Raw genomic sequence first — 20,401 nt, forward strand, 5'->3', positions numbered from 1 at the left:
GGAGATACAGGTAAAAGGGTAGGCACCCAGCCAGGTGAAAGATTCTTAACAATTGTTTGGGACAAAAAGACCTACCCAAATTGACTACTCAGAGATCACTCATAGAAAGCAGAATTATTTATTAGAATCTCGAGAAGCGGACCCCATCCTGATCTGTGAACCAAATTCACAGCAGGACAGAGAGCCACTCCCTTGAAAATGTTCACAGTATTTATACATTTCAGTCAAAGAACCCCCCAAATCCCACCCTCTATATGTTGTGATTGGTCACATAAACCTTTATGCCCCTAGTTGGTCAGTGGAATGCAGTAGAAAGGTGATATACAGCTCTGGCCATTTAATCCCTTCTTTGGACAATGCAATGCAGTCCAGGTCTTATCTAAAATTAGGCCTATAGGCCTGATCTACTTTAGCTAACAGTCTCTGATCAATATGTGCTTAATCTGTAAGTTCTTCACCTTTCCACACAATTAAGGGGAAATACCTAAAGCAGAGAATATTAGGGGGCCAAGAGTCAAGCTTTCCCCCTCCTCCCCACTCTACAAGGAAAGCCACAAAACTGAAAGGATGAAAATCATAACCCATGCTGGGAGTACATTTTGCTTTATTCTGAATAACCTTGTGTAGAAAAATGGATAATTACCCTCTTCGCCCCATAGGCCAAAGGGGAGCACTCGGCTCCGAAGAGAAGCACAGGCACCTTCTCAGGCCTCTTCAGAGTTGGGCCCCAATTGGCAGCAGCCAGATGGCTGGTTACCTAGGTCACCCTTCTCTCTGCTGAGAGTAGTTTTTCTTTTATTTGCATCAGAGCCATTTTGGTGGAGGTGGGCATTGTTCTCTACCAACAAATTAAGGAGCTTTCAAGCCCTGGGATGCACAGTTTTTCTGCAAGTTTTTTTCCAGTAGGAATAAAAGTCTTTTCTAACTAGTCCTGATGAGTCATCCAGACTGCACCCCACCTAGACAGCAACAATTAGATCAGCCAGTAGCTACCAAATTAAGAGCAAAACACTTGCTCCATGTCCTCCCCCCACCTTTAACTGGGAGCCATCTGCTTGTCTCTTTCCGGTGTGCACCAAACTCACTGAGGGGGCCTACCCACCTCCTACACAGCCTCAGGGTTGCAGGGATCTGCCCCAAACATGTAAATCCCAGACCTAGAGCCAGATCTTTCTGTTCACATCAGCATGCCCCCTCCCAGTCCCCTGATCCCCTTCCTCAAATGGTCCCATGGACAACTTGAGTGAATAAAGGGAATAATATTTATCCCAATAATAAATTGAAAAAGTATTATAAGATTAAAACTAATTTTTTTTTAATCATCTTCTAGAGTAGACCTGAGGTTCCTAACTTTTTTCATGTCCTGGACCCTTTGCTGGTTTGGTAATGTCCAAGGACTCCTCTGAAAAATGTTTTTAAATAAATAAAATACGAAGAAAATTAATTATAGTAAAATATAATCATCAAAATATTTTTTAAATAGTTTAGGAAACACAGCTTAAAAACTCCTAATTTAGGAGCAGCTAGATGGTGCAGTGAATAAGGCACTGGCCCTTAAGAGAATCTAAATTCAAATCCAGCTTTATACACTTAACACTTACTAGCTGTATGATCCCGGGCAAGTCATTTAACCCTAATTGCCTCGGAGAAAGGAAAGAAATAATAAGAGAGAAAGAAAGAATGAATGACACAAAGAAACAAAAAAAGAAAGAGGAAGAATGAAAGAGAGAGAGAGAAAGAGGAATAAAAGAGAAAGAAAAGAGAGAGGAAGAAGAAAGAGGAAAAAGAGAAAAAGAAAGAGAAAGGAAAGAAAGAAAAGGAGAGAAAAAAAGAAAGAAAGAAAAAAAAGGAAGGAAGAAAAGTCAAATATAAGGCACTTAGGCCAAATATTTTCTTAGTGACAGCCCTTCAGATACTTTGGATCCTAGATCTAAGGTTGCAAAGGGGCTTGGAGATCATCTAATCCACTGAAATAAAATTTAACTAGAAGTTGGAGCCAGTAAACCATATATATAATTCTAGTTGGAGTTGCATACTGACTTAGAAAACCACTTATTAGCATTTTCTATGTTCTATTATATTTTTACTTGTTTTGGTAAACATTTCCCAATGACATTTTATTCTGGTTCTGGGCAGCCCACAAGCACAGGTTTGATCCTTCTGTTCATTTTTTGATACTACTCTTCGTTTTACAGATGAAGAAATTGACTCCCAGAGAGAAGAAATTACTTGCTCAAATTCACAAATCTAAGAAATAGCAGTCGAGAGTCAAAATGTTGACCTTTGATATGAAGTCTAGCACACTGCCTCTTTGCTGCCCTTTTAAAGATAGCCATCCTCTTCCCCCCCCCCCAAGCCTTCTCTTTTCCAGGTTCAACACCCCCAATTTCTTCAACTATTTCTATTATGGCATGGTTTCAAGGATTTTCATCATAGTGATCATTCTTCTCTCAATATCCTTCCTGAAATATGGCACCAAGCAAGAACTGAACACAATACCCTATCTGTGGTCTGAGTAAAGAGTATAATAAGACCACTGCTTCCTATGCTCTGGATGTCATGTTTCTCTAAATGAAGCCTAAGAGTCTATTAGCTTTTGAAGCTACTGTTTTGTTTGCATCTTGTATGTACCTGCGCGTACATTTGTCTCTCCCTCTACTGTTTACAAGCTCTTTGAAACTGATTTGAGAGACTGTTCCTCCCACCCCCTGCTCCTTTGCATTGCTCTCCTTTAGCAATATGTCTGGCATATAGTAAGCACTTCTTGATGCCTGAGTCAAAGGCTCAGAAAAGACAAATGGTTCGATTCTTTTGTTTCAAATAAAACAATTGAGGACTGCTGTGGCTAACATAGATAAAGCAAATTTTAAGTGAGTGGTTCCCACTAGAAAGAGCAGAGAGTGACATCTCTGCAGTGATCTAAGAGAAAATGCAGATTCCTTCCTCCTTTCCTCCTGCTTTCCTTCTTTCCCACCTGCCCACCTACTTACCTTCCTTGCTTCCCGCCCTCCCTTTTTCCTTCCTTACCTTCTTCCCTTTTTTCCTTCCTTACCTTCCTTTCCTTCTTTTTTTGTTTCTCTCCCCTTTTCCCTTTCTTTCCTCCTTTTTTCTCTTCCTTCCTTCCTTTTTTCTTTCTTTCCTCCTTCCTTTATATCCTATGTTCACTGTTTGCCTGCCTGCCTGTCTATCTATCTGGAATAGATACAGATTCTCCAGCCCAGTGTCTTTTCTGAAGAGTAGTTTGGACTTTCCAAAATGAGACACAGGACCAGAATGCTTATTTGATGAAAATCAATAGGCTAATTGTGTAGCTTTTCCACTTATGAATGGTTTAGCCCAATACTGACAAAAGAGACTGATGAGGGCTATACTTGTTCCTGTGAATCAAGGGACACAGGACAAAGACAAGATGGTCATTCTTCTGAATGTTAGAAATAGTGGGAAAATAAACCATATTAAGGTTTTGACTGATAATTTTTTTCTGTATTTTCCTTCCTTGCAAAGTTAGCTTAGATATTTGCATGAAATGAACAGAACCAAGAGAATGTTGTATACAGTAACAGTAATATTGTTTGAAGAACAACTGTGAACAACTAAGCTATTTTGAGTATTATAAATATTCAAAGAAACCACAAAGGACCTATGAAAGAAGATGCTACCCACCTCTAGAAAAAGAATTGACAAAGAGAAGCACGCATAGTATGGTTTTACATTTCTCTCCCTCCTTCCCTCTTCTCTCCCTCCCTCTTTTCTTCTTTTTCTCTGCCTCTTTATGACTTTCTTCTGTCCCTGAATCCTTCCCCTTTGTCTGTCTTTCTCTCCCTCTGTCTGTCTCTAACAGTCTTTCTATCTGTATTTCTCTTTATCTTTTCTCTCAGTGTGGAAAATGATCCAATTTCTCTCTCTCTCTCTCTCTCTCTCTCTCTCTCTCTCTCTCTCTCCTGCTCTTTTTCTCTCTCCCACTCTTGCTCTCTCTCTCTCTCTCTCTCCTTTCTATTTCTCTCCATGTGTCTTTCTCTTGTGTCTGTCTGTCAGTCTATCTTATCTACCTTTAATGAAGGCCTTCTCTAGTGATGGTTGAGGAGGGTGGGAAGGAGACAATTTGAAACTTAAAATGTAATAAAAAACCAAATTAAATGAAATTTTAAAAAAAGTTAGCTTAAATAATTGAATTCATACACCAGAATATGCAGTATGACTGCAGAAAGTAATTTCACAAGAAAGTTATTTCATCATGAAATCACTAAAGAGGATTTTCAAATCCACAGTATTCAAAATACATCTTGTGTATATGTGGCTTATGCTTAAGATCATGCCCAAAGGGCAAATTATGAGGGTTTAAGTAAAACTGTAGTTTCAGAAGCATCATTTTCTTCTCTGAAGAACTTGCTCTTTAAGGATAAGGCTTCCCAAAAATAATGCTAGCACAAACACTTGAAATGGTGAAGGATAATCTTTTTCACACCCCATCAACAAAATGAAAGTGAAGGAGATGAAAGAGTGTGGGCTGAAACTGACAAGGAAGTTGCCATGGGTACCCTGTTGGGGATGCAGAGAGAAATGGGTGCTCAGAATGCTGATAAGCGAAAGGCCACTGGGTAAGGAGGGGCACTGATACAGGAGAAAGCTTCTGGGAGCTGGGGGGCTGCCCAGGTGAGTGTAAAAGAGGACATATTGGATCCAGAGAGAGCTGGTGTCTGAGCTCCCTTGGATACTAGTGGATCTTTCATCTTAGTCCAGTTCCAATCTCTCAAATACTTTAAAATCTGTTTCAATAAATACTGTACAAAGGGAGCTGCTGTCCACTATCAAAGGGGTCGATTATGCAGTTTTTACTCCATGCTTGGGAGAGAGGAGCTCTCAAAAAATAATGTGAGGGAATTTATAAAAAAAAAAACCAAAAAAACAAAAACAAGTTTCAGGATGACTTCTAGAGTCCAGTTTACAGTCACTATTTGTGATCTAGAATAGTACAGGACAAAAATTACATTGGACTCTAAGCCTCTTGAGGACAGGAATTATATCTTATTTATCTTTGTATCCTCACAATGGCTAATGCCTAAGTACAAATATCAATTAATGGTTATTAGGATTAAATTTTGTCAGAACATATTTTGTTTGCCAAGGCAAGGGGAGATAGAATACCTTATAAAATATTTTTTATAAAAATTTTTGGGAGACTCTGAGGGAAACGGCAGAGTAAAATGTTTCCTAGAGGAAGCACTGTACCCCACCTGAATAAAACAAATAAAAAGATCTTAAGTGAGGAAAACTCAGAAATGACAAGAAGATAAGTGAGAGAAACCAACACTTATACAGAAAAAGAAATAAAGTAAATGACTAGTGACCAAGTCAGAGAACCATTTTCTTTTGTTTTCCTATTCCTATTCCATAACCTAGAATAAATCCCTGATAACCCAGTGAACATCATATCCGCTGCAATTTTATGTCCTTGACTTTTGGAATTAGCCTTCTTTGGGAGAACTGCAATTCCTCATCAAATTGAAACCCTTAAATCAGGCCAAAAAGGAGAAGGGTGGTTGTGGAGGAGTGTGGATTCTAGGGGATAAGTAAGTGGATGAGGGAGGATATCAGAAGTAGAGCTTTGATTAAAATTCATTCCACTTAGCATTTACTTCTATGTGGTTTCAACTCTTTGGAACTAGATGCCCCTTAAAGAATGAGCTCATCAGCGAGGTGCTCACTCAAATCTTGACTGACATACATCACTCTCCTTTCCCCTCTAATTGGAGGACTGGACAGTGGAGTACCAAACTCCTTTCAGTGCTTTCCTTTATAGAGAGAAGAAATTGAACCTTTGCAGCTACTTCTCTGCCTAGTTTCAACTCTCTGGAACAAGATGAACTCACATTAGGTACCTCCTGCTGTCTGATCTCTCACTCCTTCTCTTTAGCTCTTTTTCTGCTGCCTTTTGTGTGTGGTCCCCTTCTTTAAATGGTAAACTTTCTTAAGGGCAAGTGCTATTTTTTAATTAGTTGTATCCCCAAGTGCTTAGCACAGTGCTCTGGCATTTAATAAATAAATGGTTTTTGGATTGGATTGATTGGAAAATGGCCATCTCACATGAGGAAGCAGGCAAGCAGAAGAATAATCAAGAAAAATATTAGAGAGGAGATCCAATCACACAGGAGAAACATCTCTTTCAGCAGTATCTTAGGGCACCTTTCCCTTATACTTTCATAGTTGTAGAGAGGGTGGTGGAGGCCAGAAGAATGGGACAGGTAAAGATGGAGAATAGGTCTAACCACTTTGGTCACTTGGACTCTCCCAACAGTAGTGTTCTAACTGGTCACATTAATCCTGTGAGGGAAACAGACTTTATTCAATCTTGGTATCCTGACTGGTATCCAGTCAGTAGATGTCTGAGAGAGGGGGAGAAGAGACATGGAAGAAAAGTGTTTTGCCCTGTGAAAGAAAAGGATTGGCATTAAAGTACATTTTCATCAAGGATACCAGAGAAAAATTAGCAAAGTAATTAAGCTATAGAAAAGCTAATTGAAGTAAAATGAACAAAAATTAGGAAAAAAACTCAAATAAAAGACTATTTCAATGAACAAGTACTTTGCAACAAAGGAAACAGACAAAATTCTATAAAGATAACACAACAAATTCATCAAGGTCTCTGAAACAATGGAACAATTCTGAAAAATCTCTAGAGTGGATCAGAGAAGCAAGGATGGAAGTAAAAATATAAGAGAAATAAGAAAGAAATCTGAGTTTTCATGGAAAAAAATCAGAGACTAGTGAATTTAGGACAAACTTCACACATTCTATATAGATTTTCTGAAAAAGAAAATGTCAGAATTGAAAGGCAGAAAATACAGAAAAGGAAAACAATAGAACAAAATTTAAAAACCAAATGAAACCCCAAAAGATTAGAGCACTCAGGACCTCTACCACACAAGAATGCTGAACTTGAACTTGAAAATAGGATGTGAAGAGACAATCTTATAACAAATTTTCCAGATAAACATAATGAAAAATAGAACCTGAATGTCACACACCAGTAAATCCCACAGAAGAATTCCACAGAAGTTTGGAGGCAGATTGGCAAAGTTCAGATGGAAAGAATCCAGAGAACAGAAACAGAGAGAAACCCCAAAGTAACATTCTAATGAAATTTCAGGAAGACAATGTAAATGAACAACTTTCGCAGCTGGTGAAGAACAGAGCCTTCAAATTTCAAGAAGAGCCAATCAGAAAACCCCAAAATTATTCTGTGGCCACATGATATCAACGTGCAAATTGACCAAATGGCAGGTTAAATACTTTCACAAAGTAATGAAAGACTAAGAAGTGAACTGTTTATTTTCTCATGATTGTGGCATAAAAGGACACAAATGTAGATAAATATTTGCTTTTCTTAAAAAAATTAAAAAGACGTGATATTACCTGAGTAGCAATGAGGAGGCAAAGAGAAAGAACATCAATAACCTAAGGAAGCTAAGTTAATGTTGATATAAGAAGAGAAATTGGGACAGAAGGTGGAAGTGATTTACTATTTCAGGCAAAAAACAATCCCATTTCCTTATTAATAAAGCAACAGTATAAGTGGCAGGATACAATAAAGTAACACCTTTCAGATGGAGAAAGGAGAGGGTGAAATGTGGAGGTGGTTGATGACTGGTCAGGACTTGAAGAGTGAGGGATGAAAGGCTTTCCATTTCTTCCTTTACTTTGGGGGTGAAGAGAGAGATTAAAGATGTAATATTGAGAGGCAGATCACAAAAGAATGGAAGATGGACAGAGTAACATCCCAGCATCCCACAGTGTTTTTATACAAATGTGTGAATGAATAAAAGAGTTATGGTCAAATAATGGCTAGATGATACTGTAGACAGAATGTGGGATTTGGAATCTGGAAGATTTGAGTTCAAATCATCTCAAGTATGACCTTAAGCATGTCTCTTAGCTTCTCAGTCTCAGTTTCCTCATCTATAAAATGGATATAATAACAGGACTTACTTTATAGAATTGTTGTGAGGACCAAATGAGATAACATATAAAGTGCTTTGCAAACTTAAAGCCAGAAAAAATTAGTTAAAACTTTTTTAGTCCAGTTTATCATTTATCATAAATGATAAAGGCATCCTTTATAGATTAAGATAATGGACATAGTGATATATAAGCAAAAGACAAAGGTCTCACTTGAGGATAAATCATAACATCCTGAATAAGGATCAAGTCAAAAAACAAATGATAGAAATGATAAATAATTATGTTTACAAATAATGATAAAAATGAAGCAATACACCAAAACTTTGGGGACACAGTTGAAGCAATCTTCAAGGCGAAATGTATATCTAAGAAAACTTATGTTAATGATATAGAAAAAGAGACCTAATAAACTGAGTATGCAATTAGAAAATTAGAAAATAAACATATTAGCGATCTTAAAATAAGTACAAATGAAGGCAGTTTGGAAATTAGAGGAGACTCTGAGGAACTAGAAACTAAAGTGATTATAGAACTGATAAACAAACCTAAGAGCTGGGTTGCTGAGGACTGACAAAATCAATAAACCATTAGCTAACCTGATTAAGGAAAAGAAAGAGAGGGAAATTAAATTACCAAAATAAAAAATGAATGAAGTGAACTTATAACACAGAGGAAATAAGTTATTAGGAACAACTATACATAATTACACAACAGCAAAACTGGGAAAGTAAAAGAAATTGATGAATATCTACAAAAAATAAATTATCTAAAGAGAAATTGAAAAAACAAAACAAAAGCCAAGACATAGAAAAATCAAGTATTCCACTTTCAGAAAAGCAAATTGAACAAGCCAAAGTGGGTAAAGTTACTGAAGGATTTACAAATGAATTCCATCAAAATTTAAAGAACAAAAATTAAAGAGTAATTAAAATTAAAGAGCAACTCATACCCGTGCTTTGAAAAATTATACCCCTCCCCCTAAAGAGATATGTTCTACCAATTCCTTTTATGAGACACATATAACTCTGTCACCTCCACAAGGAAGGAAAAAAAGCAGAGAAAGAGAAATATTGACTAAGCTCATTAATGAATATTGATGTAAATTTTTGTTCTAAGTCCTCACTAGGACCCTATAAAAATATACCTAGAAAATAATTTACTGTGACTAAATTAGATTCATGCCAGGGACATAAGGGTGATTCAGTGTTAGAATAATGATCATAATTAATCATACAAGAAACCACCATAACAAATGCATAAAATTATATCAGTGGATGAGAAAAATGCCTCTGCTAAAATGCAGCCCTCATTTGGGCTGTTCAATCATTCTCTGTTGTGTCCAACTTTTCATGACCCCATTTGGGGTTTTCTTGGCAGAGATACTGGAGTAATTTGCCATTTTCTTCTCCAGCTCATTTTATAGATGAGAAAACTAAAGCAAATAGGATTAAGTGTCTTGTCAGTGTCACACAACTAGTAAGTATCTTGAGTATCTTGAGGCCAGATCTAACTCAGGAAGATGATTCAAGATGGGCACTCTATCCCACCCAATTGCACCCATTTATGTTAAGACCCCTTAAGATTAAAGGACAAGAATTGAAGACCTCTCCTTAATAGGATCACAAGCATATGCTTAAAACCAAGGACTAACATCATTTGCAATGGTAAAACACTAGAAGCTTTGTAAATTCTAACAGGGAAACAAAGATGCCCACTCTACTCAATATTGTATGAGCTAGTCTGGGAACATTAACTATAACTATGAGGTAGGAGGACAAAAATCAAAGGTATAAATACTGGCAATGGAAAAAACAAAATAACCCTATTTGCAGATGACACAGGGTACTTAGAAAACCCCAGAGAATCAGTAAAGAAGTGGAAATAAAAGCTTTAGCAAGGCAACAAGGTAAATCCATAACAGTCATTCGTATTTCTATATACTCCTAACAAAAGTCAAGAAGAAGAAATAAAGATAAATGTCATTTAAAATAACTAAAAAATGCATAAAATATCAGGGAATTAATCTAAGACATACATGATTTGAAAAAACTAGAAAACACTTTTTAAAGAAACAGAAGAAAAATATTGGATATATATTTACTATTCAAGGTTATATCGGTAAATAACAAAAAAAACTTATAGTAACAAAATTAATAAACTTAGTGCTACAACTCAAATTCAAATACTCAAAAAGGAATGTTTTATAGAACATGACAAAACAACAATAACAAAATATTCATTTGGAGGAAAAAGGTATTAAAGGGAAGTCATAATAAAAACATGAGTGACAATTCACATTATAAAGCAACAGTAATCCAAACAACTTGGCATCGGTTAAAAAACCAGAAAAGTCAATGCAAATGGGGACTGGGAACAGGTTAGATTAACAAGAAACAGAAGAAATTTTAAAAAAATAGTCCTGCGTTTGAAAAACATATTATTGGGAGAAGAGTTGCTTTTTTAAACTAAAACTGCTGGGACAACTGGAATGCAGTTTGGCACAAAATGCTATAGAAAACAATGTGCTCAAAAAGGATGCAGGATTTAAATATAAGAGGTCAAGCTATTTTTAAAAATTAGAAGAGGTCAAGATTCAGTGCTTTCCAAAATTTCTAGGGGAAAAAATTTTTTTTTAATTAATTTAAAAATTATTAATGATTTTTGGTTTTGCATCACCTACATTTTCCAATATATCTCTTGCCCTTCCAGAAAGCCATTCTTTCTAACAAGGAATTAAAAAAACAAACAAAACAACTAGCAAATTATCACATCAAAAAGGTCTCAAACTATAAGCAATTTTCCATATCCATAGTTTCTCACACCTCTTAAGGTGAGAAGGTGCCTTCTCATACTTCTTTCTGGGGCCAAGTTTAGTTATCATCATTTCACAACATGTTTTGGAGCATTTAGGATCCTTTGAGTGTTTCTATCACATGATATGGGATTATTTGCATTTTTCATACCAAGTGATTGGGAACATGGGATCATTCATAATTTGTGATTCTTTTGGTAGCAAGGAACTAGAAACAAAATGGATGCCCACAGAGTAGGATTGGCTGAGAAAACTACGGTGTATGGGATAAAAGCACTAAAATTAATATGAGCTTTTCAGGTCATCTATTTTATTCCTTCTTCTTCTTCTTCTTCTTTTTTTAAACCAATAGAAAATCAAGGCTGTTAAGTTAAAGTTCATTTACACAGGTAGCAAGGCTGGGATATGAATCTCTGACTCCAAATGTAGCATCTATGCCATGACAATTTCAATGTAATGTGATATTAATGCATAATGGTAAATGATGGATATGAGGGATTTAGAGAAACATGGGAAGTTGCACATGTAAAGTAAAATACACAGAACCAAGAGAACAATATACACAATGTTTATATACTTCCTTGGGCAAGAAACACTCACAAAAAGGGAGTAGAACTCAGGGGTGATTGAAAAATCAATGCAAGTTTGAAGACACAAATAATGGAACTTTAGATCTCCTGGCAGAAGGTAAGAACCTCTCAGAATAATCAGATATGGCCATGTTAGATAGTTCTGCTTTGTTATTTTTCTTTGTCAGAAGGGAGGGTTGGATCTGAAGTGAGATGAGCACTAACAGCTAAGAAATGTCAAGATAAGAGGGTTTATTTTTTTGTTTGTTTTTCTTTTTTTAAGGATGGCAGAAACAAAATCCATACCCTTCTAAGGAGTTAACAAGATACATGCAAGTCAGACACAAGGTAACCTTGGAGGAGAAAACAAATAGTAACTGAAGGGGGAGATTTAAAAAAAAAAAAAAAAGATAAGTATGGAAATGAATTTTGAAGGAAACTGGGGATTCCATGAAACCCCAATGAGGAGGGAGATAAGACTGGAGGTAAGAGGATAGAGTCATGGAGGTAGAAGATGAGCCTCCATGTGCCTCAAATAGATCAGTACACCTACAGAATAGAGGAACTAGAAAGGTTGGAAAGGGGATCTCAGAGAACAATTTATGTTTGATCCTAGAAGGCCTGGTTTGGAACACTGATTCTTTTCCACACTAGTTGGGCAATAGAGGGCATGGACAATATTTCTAGGTCTCGGTTTCCTTACCTGCAAGGTGAGGTTAATATTTGCAATACCCCTGCAACATAGGGTTGGGAAAAAGTGCGCTCTAAGTTTAAAAAGAATGATATAAATGTTAATTATTATGACTTCAAAAAGATGAAGGTGAAAAAATCAACTTCTCAAGTCTAAAAAGAACTGTCTTAGATAAGAAAATGATGTGGACTCTAAATCTTTTTTTGTCAATCTGAATATTGGATTTCCATCAATTTGAATCATTTCGAGGAAGATGGTTGTCCAGTTGCGTCTGATTTTATGGGATCCCACACTTATTAGTTTGTGGGGTTTTCTTCGTCAAGATACTAGAGTGCTTTGTCATTTTCTTCTCCAGTATGTCTCCATTTTGCAGATGAAGAATTGAGACAAATAGGGGTTGTCACTGACCTAGGGTCATACAACCAGTAAGTGTCTGAGGCCAGATTTGAACTCTTCCTGGACTTAGTTCCCCTTTTCAAGGAAGAAAGAGAATATTAAATACTATGGAAGCTACTTAAATACCTACAGAATTCCCTTTTTTCCAGATGTTCTTTTGATCCTCTACCAGCTACTTCTCCATTACATCCCTCCAAGTTTTTTTTTTTTTTATGTTATTTTATAAAAAGCTATTGGTTTTAACCATGCACACTTCCCCCTTTCTCCCATGCAACTGCCATGTCTGTCATCAACTCCCCAGCACCATTCTTGGCTAAAGAAGAGGTGGGGGAGGCTCTCTACGCAGTTCACACAGGAAGAACCAACCCACTCTTGCTAAACATTGACATGTTTTTTGTTAAACATCCTGGTCAATGGTTAGATGTTCTATATATCTGCTCTGAAGGGATACAAAATTAATGATTACGAAAAAGAAACTGTATTTCACCTTCTCAAGAACCCAACCCTCAGCACTGAAAAGTAACACAGTCAACTTGCCTCATCCTTCACTCCCTCCTCCCCCATATGACATCTTCACTCCCACTCTCACCATGGTTTTGATGAGTCCTACTCCTAGGAAAGAAACTCTGGCTGGATGATGCATTAGAATGCCCAGAAGGAAAGTTGTCTAAAAATAAGGCAAATATATTGAAACATTATTAGGGAACAATTTTTTTTTTTGGTAGGGAGGGTTTTTTCATTTGGTGTATCTCCCCTCTCTCCACCTTTGCATTTTAAACACAGGAACAAACAGGAAATTCATATCAGGAATTCACTCAATCTTAATTTCAAAATTAATAAAGGCATTTAGAAATGTGGGAGGCAGGACTTCAAGCCATTTACCTTTATTCATCTCAAACAGAAACGACTTAAAAAATATTTGGGATCAAAGGATCTGGGGATATAGAGAAGAGCCCGTAAATGCTGACACAATTTTATTGAATACTGCAAGAGTCAGACAATCCAAAATTGGAAGTGCCTGTCACTGCAAACACGCTTAGATTTACGAAGACATCGTAAAATATAACAATGATTGATAAAACAGTACTTTCTGAATAAAACACCTCTGTCTTTGAAGACCTGATAGAATGAAGCAATCACACAACCAAGGGAGATGGAACTAAACCCAATTACAACTTACACATTAATCAGAACAACAAGATTAACTTTCTCCCATCAAAATCTTGCTGCTTCAAGGGAAATTGACTGGAAGGTTGGTTTGAACACAAAAGTCACTGACCACATTTCTTCAATGAGCTAAATGTGCTCGAATACCAAACCCTCACTTTTTCTCTCTCTTATTTTATGACATCCACCCACCCAATGTGATAATTAAAAAGCTGTAAATTTTTGCATTACAAACATTTATTCTGAATGATTAGTCACAGGCTTGCAAAAATTAATCCTTCAGCGAAATCAGACATGCAGTTATCCCACTTTTACTCTCCAGTGTTATACAAAGTTTAGTACAGAATAAAATTGGGGGGGGGGCATTTTTAGGCCAGAAAAGGTGAGACATTTTACTCATGTCACTTCTAGGTTGTGGGCATGATGGGAAATTTGGCAGGTCACCTTTGGTGATAGTCTGGATAAAATTAATCATTTTTTAATTATACCTCAAAATTCAAATGTTTATATTCACTTAGGGAAAAGGGATGAAAATATTATGTCCAAACATTTAACATTTTTTAACACTTAAAGGTTCTATTTACAGATTATGGTAACAAGTTGCTTTAAAGTGGACAAAAGTTTTGGCAATTTCTCAAGAGAATCTTACAATTTCTTAGCATATTGGGTCCAAAACAGACTTTTAGAAAAATATAAAGTGCCCAAAGGACAGCTTACATTAAGAACTGGTACCTGCTTCCTGGAACCAAGTGAAGGGTCACTTAAGGAGCACATTTAAAAACACTCTACATACATTATTTACAATTGTTTCAACAAAGTCAAAACCAACCATATTCTGATCTTTACCTCTATAAGATTTCACTGTCAAGTTCTCCCTCTAAAGCAGGACAGGCTCTCCAAGAGTCTCCCTGAAGGATCATTTACTTTCACACTTTCAAACTCCAGTCCAAGTGAGCTGCCTTGAGTCTGGACAGAAGAGGGATGTGGAGGGTGGCTAAAGCTCCTTTTTGAGCTGGGGGGAGCTGTGTGGCCACTGTTTCCGGGTGGCTGTTTAATGCTACGTGGCCTGGTGATCTCTGATGGCCTTCCCCAGGGCTGCTGTGGGCACCAGGGTTTTTACTGTGTAAATAAAACATTCATTAACACATTGAGAAAATAATGCATGCAAGTCAACAGTGAGAATGCGGAGGAGTGGAGAGCGCATCTCACCTCCCTAGAACCTTATTTTTACTACATTAATTGCAATGCCTTAAGCTTACAGGGATGAGGATCAGAAGCGGACTCCGGCAGCAGCTCCTAGTCCCCTTATATATGGCATTTGCTCATTGGAGGGTTGTCAAGCTTGTGAAAAGCGCAGGGATCTATCAAAGCTGCCTCAATGCTCGCGCCTCCATATTCCAAGCCAAGTAAATCTCAGAGAAGAAAACAGCAGACTACTGGTCTACCATCCCAGACGTTCCCAAGCAACTTAATTACAGTTTGCTTGTGCTGATGCTTTCGGGCCCTCGGGACTTCCTAAGGGGTATGAAACAGATCCTTTCCTTCTCCTTCCGGGCAGGCTGTATTGCTCAGGTCAAAGGTGAGACAGGTCATCAGACCGCCTTTTTTAGGTCTTGGGAGGTGGGAGGTCAGAAGGCACCCAGCTGGCTTTAAGCATCAGATGGGAACTCGTCCATGCTGTGAAGAGTGATAGATCAGTGACCTGATCCCTTGGCAATGATCACTTCTCAATTGCCAGATTTAAGTAGTTCAAAGGCAGCCAGATAGGGTCCATATAGAAAAACCCAGAGCACATTCCTCTCAAGAATGTTCTCGAAATAGTGTTGAGGTGATAGAAATAGAAGAGAACAATCTCTGGTTAGGGGTGAACTCATGAGCTAGGGAGAGGAACTGAGGATAGGATGATGGATGGTGTGCCCCACACGCTAGAGAAGATGCTTCTCACAAAGATCAGGAGGAAAGTTCCAATGGCCTTTGAACTCATTGAAATGAGGGTCTTTGAAAAGAGAAGCCCGGAGACTTTCCAGCCACATTCTAGGATCCCTTACAAGTTAATTTCCAAATGTTTAATTAAACTCATGGATAAATAAGACAAATGACTTACGATTGCACAAATTCCAAGGGAAATCTGATTTAAAAAATTATTATAAGCACGTATGACCCCTTCTTGTTCATAAAATTAAATCCTCATGGACACAAACTACAGTAAGCACAAGATTTAAAAAATGGTTAGGAGGCTAAGTACAGTGCTGACCATAAGACCTTGAGAACAATAATTCCTAATAAATTGTCTCCTTGGGACGAGCCGCGTCACTGACCGACCATACTGCCTTCCAAATGATTTCACTCATGGCGGAGGCAGGTGACGTCATCTTCGGATCGGAGCGCTAGCACGCATTAGAATTATTTAACTTAGAAGGTAGCTGATATCATTGGTTAAGAAGTGCAATTCCTGGTTGGAGATCGAGCCTGAGGACCATGGGGACAATGTGTTCCCAGAAGCCGGTCCTCGCAGAAAGGAAGAGCAGCTGTTGCAGAGACGCACTCACTCGCCTACTGTCCTCCGTCCACCCTCACTCTTTGTCCTCTTTCTTGGTACTGTAAATATTCTGCACGGTTTCACATACAAACTCTGAATCTTCTGGGTACCGGATTTCTAGCTCCGTGTTTGCTACATAATGAGTTCCAGTAAACTCTGAAAAATAGCGACCGACATCGGGGTGAGAGATTTCTTGAGGTTCCATGTTATATTCCAGATTTTCTGTTGGAACAAGAGAGGCAGATCAACATGGGAGACTTATCTGGAGAACTCTGTGCTTCCCTACAGAATGAGCCTCTCAGAAGTGCTCAGAGCTGGTGGGACCTCAGAGGGCCTTGCGGCCAGGCTATGGGTACATAAGGAACGTTCGCTTCAGTGGTTCATGTGCTGCCTTTGGACCCAGAGAATACTGGTTGGATCTTCAGTCTACAATGACTTGGACCTCTCTGGGCCTCGGTGCGGGAGGCCAGGGAAGGCAGGGAGTTAGCTCTGAAGACTTCGGATTACACCAGAAGTCACAATCTCCTGAGGCAGCCCCTTTCACTTTAGAGAGCTCTGAATACTAAGAAGCTTTTCTTTACAGAAAACTATCAATAACAATGTTATTAAGTGGCTCAATGTGTACAGAGTTGTTTCCTCCCGGCAAACCTGTGAGCTCTGTAGTAAGAACATTTTTAGTCCCCACTGGACAGGAAAAAAACAAAACAAAACAAAACTGAGGCTCTGAAAAGGTAAGTGCTTTGTTCCTAGTCTCCTGGTTAGGACACATCCAGTTTGCTTCCCATGCACTACTGCTGCCTCTCTCATCACAAGTCACCATCAATCTTGGCGATTTCTCCCACGGCTCCCAGAACTGGAAAACATGACAGTTTTTTCAACTGTTTCCAGAGAGCCAGTGGAAATAACACTTGTCCTAAAGTTAGAAGCTATGGTCCAAATATCCTTCTAACACATTACCTGTGCTACTCACTTAACGGCTTTGTGACTCAGTTTCCTTATCTGTCAGTCAAAGACTCTGAGGGATCTTTCTAGTCTAGATCTAGGATCTTCTAATATCATACTACGAGCAGCCAGGGTTAGCCTCTGCTCTTTGTCTCAGGAGAACCACTGCTCTGGCTTTCCCATTTTCTAATTATACAGCCAGCACAAGAGAGATGAAGCTGGACAATGACTACAACAATAAGGACTTTTGTGTTGGTTTTCAGAGATGTATCCTGAAGCTACCTCAAGTTCTATGAATGTACCGTTGGCCTTTCAGCAGATCTCCTGTAGAATGCTTCTGTTTCCTCATCAAGAAGAAAAGTCTAGTTCCCAACATGGAAGACGTAAAGTATTTCTTTAAAAGTCTGACTACATGCTCCTCACAGCAAAGCTATATAATAAAAAAAATATATCAATGGATTTTCTCTTTACGAGGAGAGCATCTGCGGTGATGCTATGACAGTAAAAGTCCCGGAAAGCACCAATAGCTTTGATAAAATTCAGACTTTTAATGGCTAAGGGAACATCCCTTCTTTTGAGGGCTATTTGTAACCAGTAGCAAGAGGAACCAATTAGCAAAGATTCAGAGGCAAGCAGTGCTCAGGGAGTGCTCAGGATGATGTAATCATAGCAGGCTGAAACCTGGACAAGGGGGAAGTCAAGCTGGGGCCCATCTTCTGTTTGCATTTTCTGCTTTCCAAATTTAGAAAGGGGAGACAGGATGATGGGGAGGGGAAGGAATCCTACCAAGAGACAATCCCTACACCTGCCTTCCAGAGAGAGGCTTCTTCTGTTCACAGTAGGCAGACAGTTTAAAGTAAAGTTAATTCAGGTGGGTAATTTATCCCAACAGACTTTATTTCTAGTTTCTCTCTAGTAATTCAGCCAACAATTTATAGCTTTAGTCATGTTTTATTACACAGCAATGTGCTGGCTGGCTGTGTACCTCTTGGGGGTAGTGGAGGTGCGGTGGGTAAAGACAGTCAGCTTCTTATTTATGATGTTGTTAATAGCCAGCTTGCCTCTATGGCAGCATGTACGGTGTCCTGGGAATTGGGACAAACAGCAGCCACGAAGGACAGGCAATTGCTTGGGGGAAAGAGGCAAAGAAGAGACCACGAGGGAGCTCCCCATCACTGGCAGCGGCTGGAGAGAAGCATTAAGTCTAGCTGCTGGTCACTTCCTGGGTAAACAGCCTGGCAGGGCCAGGAGTGGCCAAAGTGAGGAAGCTGGAAGGGGCGCAGCTCTGTGCCCGAGATGGTCAAGATGGCTGGTCGTGTTAACACCGAATACCCAGGGACTAGAAATCAGAGGGAGGAGGTAAATATTGATCTAATGAGAAGGATTTAGAGTAAGTTGATCCAAATATTTATTTGGGGAGAGGGAAAGACAAAGAAAGGACATATAATGCTATATTGTGCCGAAGCATTTACAACACAGACTTGTGAAAGTCCAGAAAACCACAAAAAATGCTCCCTCTCATTTGAAAAAGCCATCTGACTTTTTTGACTCCTTCACTGAGGCGATGATATATGGGAAAAAAAGCAAGGCAGAATTCTTGGAGCCAGTAAGAACTAGGCTTTTGGAAGAGTGGGGAACCTTTAAGTCGGAACAGAACGATCTATTTGTCTGGAGATTTTAAAAAATGAGGAGTCTGGAGGGAGACTGTCCTCAGCCAGCTGCGATGGCCTCAGCTCCCTTCTCTATAGAGGAAGTTGGAACATATTATCTCCAAGGTCTCTTACACGTCTAACAAGCCATGTGTTTGTAAAAGTGGCAAAATGTGCCCTCTGGTGGCAAAACCTTCACATTTAGTTGCTAAAAAGAGTTCTTATTTTGAGTAGATCTCTTATTACATAGATTACATACATACATATATTACATATATACATAATTACATGGAATACTTATATATTTAAATGCATTTAAAATATTAATGTTATTTAAATTCATCTGGTATAAATTCCATCGTCTAACTCACTAAGGGATGCAGGGATTGGCCGAGGTCTCTATTAATGGTAACGCTTCACTAATGTCCTACTCAGATCCTCATTATTAGGAGGGTGGCCCTGGGTTCTAAAAAGCTGTGGCAGCAGAGCACAAACTGTGCTACCTCCTACTGAATAAGAAAAGTTTTGCATCTGGATCTGTCACTCAAGGATAAGTCTGTTTAAGTTCAGAAAAGCTAATTATCCCAAGATTTGATACATGATGATGAAAGTAATTCGGCCAAAGTGACTCAGAGATGGTTTAATAAGGGGTCAGAGTGCCCTCACTGAGAAAATGGTAGCTCTTGCAGGCCTGAGCTATTAATCATAATCATAATAGCTAATAGCATCTGGGTAGGGATTTAAGGTCTGCAAAGCTTTTTACATATTCACAGTAATAAGACTATTAGAACCATGTAGGAAAATTTAATCAGAGAAGGACATTTTGTACAGAAATAAACTTTAACTAAACAAATCTAGAAATACCACATGTTGTTTTTTAATTATGCCCAACCCTCCTTGACTCCATTTGGGTTTTTTTTGGCAAAGATTTTACAGATGAGGAAACTGAGGCAGGGTAAAGGCCCTCACTTTCACCCTTCACTTCACAAAGGTGGAGTGATTTGCCCAGAGTCACATGGCTAGTAAATATCTGAGGCTGGGCTTGAACTCAGGAAGATGAGCCTTCCTGACTTCAAGTTTGGTGCTCTATTCACTGTACCACCTAACTTACAAATACATGAAAATGAACTTTAACAGGAGGTGACAAAACCTGGTTCTCACATTAGGATGACCAGAGCAATGGGACGCTGATCATATATCAAGATCCTTAAACGATAACATATAAATTCCACCAGCATCCAATGTCAAGAGAATGAGAGGAAAGCCCCACTCCAAATGGAGGGTCTAGAGGGGGACATAATGAGAAGGTCTGCATGGGGTCTGCCCAGCACACTGGTGAATTCACTGGATAAGTTTTGAATCCACTGAAGCACCAAAGGCAATAACTGAGAAACTTATAATAAATGATAGCTTCAAAAATCAGTCAAACTGCTGCTGAACTAGTGCCTTATAACTTCCTTAAAAATCTGTATTTTTATTTTTGCCTGTTATTTTGATGACATGGTTATTTACCTTTGGACATTACTTGCTCCTATTCCTATCTTTAAGGGCATAAGTGATCCAGGGATTTCACAGATATTTACAAAATTTAAACCTGTAGCACTGTCTCTTGCAATTATTATTATTATTTTTTGAGGTGGGGAAATGCAAGCCAAGAAAATTAGATAGACCATACAA

The 20,401-nt window shown here is 38.4% G+C and overlaps 1 protein-coding gene across 10 annotated transcripts in view; it reads right to left on the minus strand.

Moving 5' to 3' along the window:
- The window catches only part of NOS1 (nitric oxide synthase 1), a 415,858-nt gene that overhangs the window by 97,868 nt on the left and 297,589 nt on the right, over positions 1-20,401 (minus strand). The window contains exon 39 of one of the 10 annotated variants that reach the window (XM_031948669.1): positions 13,389-16,355. The exons of 8 other annotated variants lie outside the window; for them this stretch is intronic. In XM_031948669.1, coding sequence (XP_031804529.1) covers positions 16,168-16,355 — 188 coding nt within the window. In that variant the 3' untranslated portion in view covers positions 13,389-16,167. Of the gene's footprint in view, positions 1-13,388; positions 16,356-20,401 lie in introns of those variants that run through there. One more of the 10 variants, XM_031948676.1, reaches the window with a different exon arrangement.

Source organism: Sarcophilus harrisii, chromosome 1, assembly GCF_902635505.1.
Source record: "Sarcophilus harrisii chromosome 1, mSarHar1.11, whole genome shotgun sequence".
Taxonomy (NCBI): domain Eukaryota; kingdom Metazoa; phylum Chordata; class Mammalia; order Dasyuromorphia; family Dasyuridae; genus Sarcophilus; species Sarcophilus harrisii.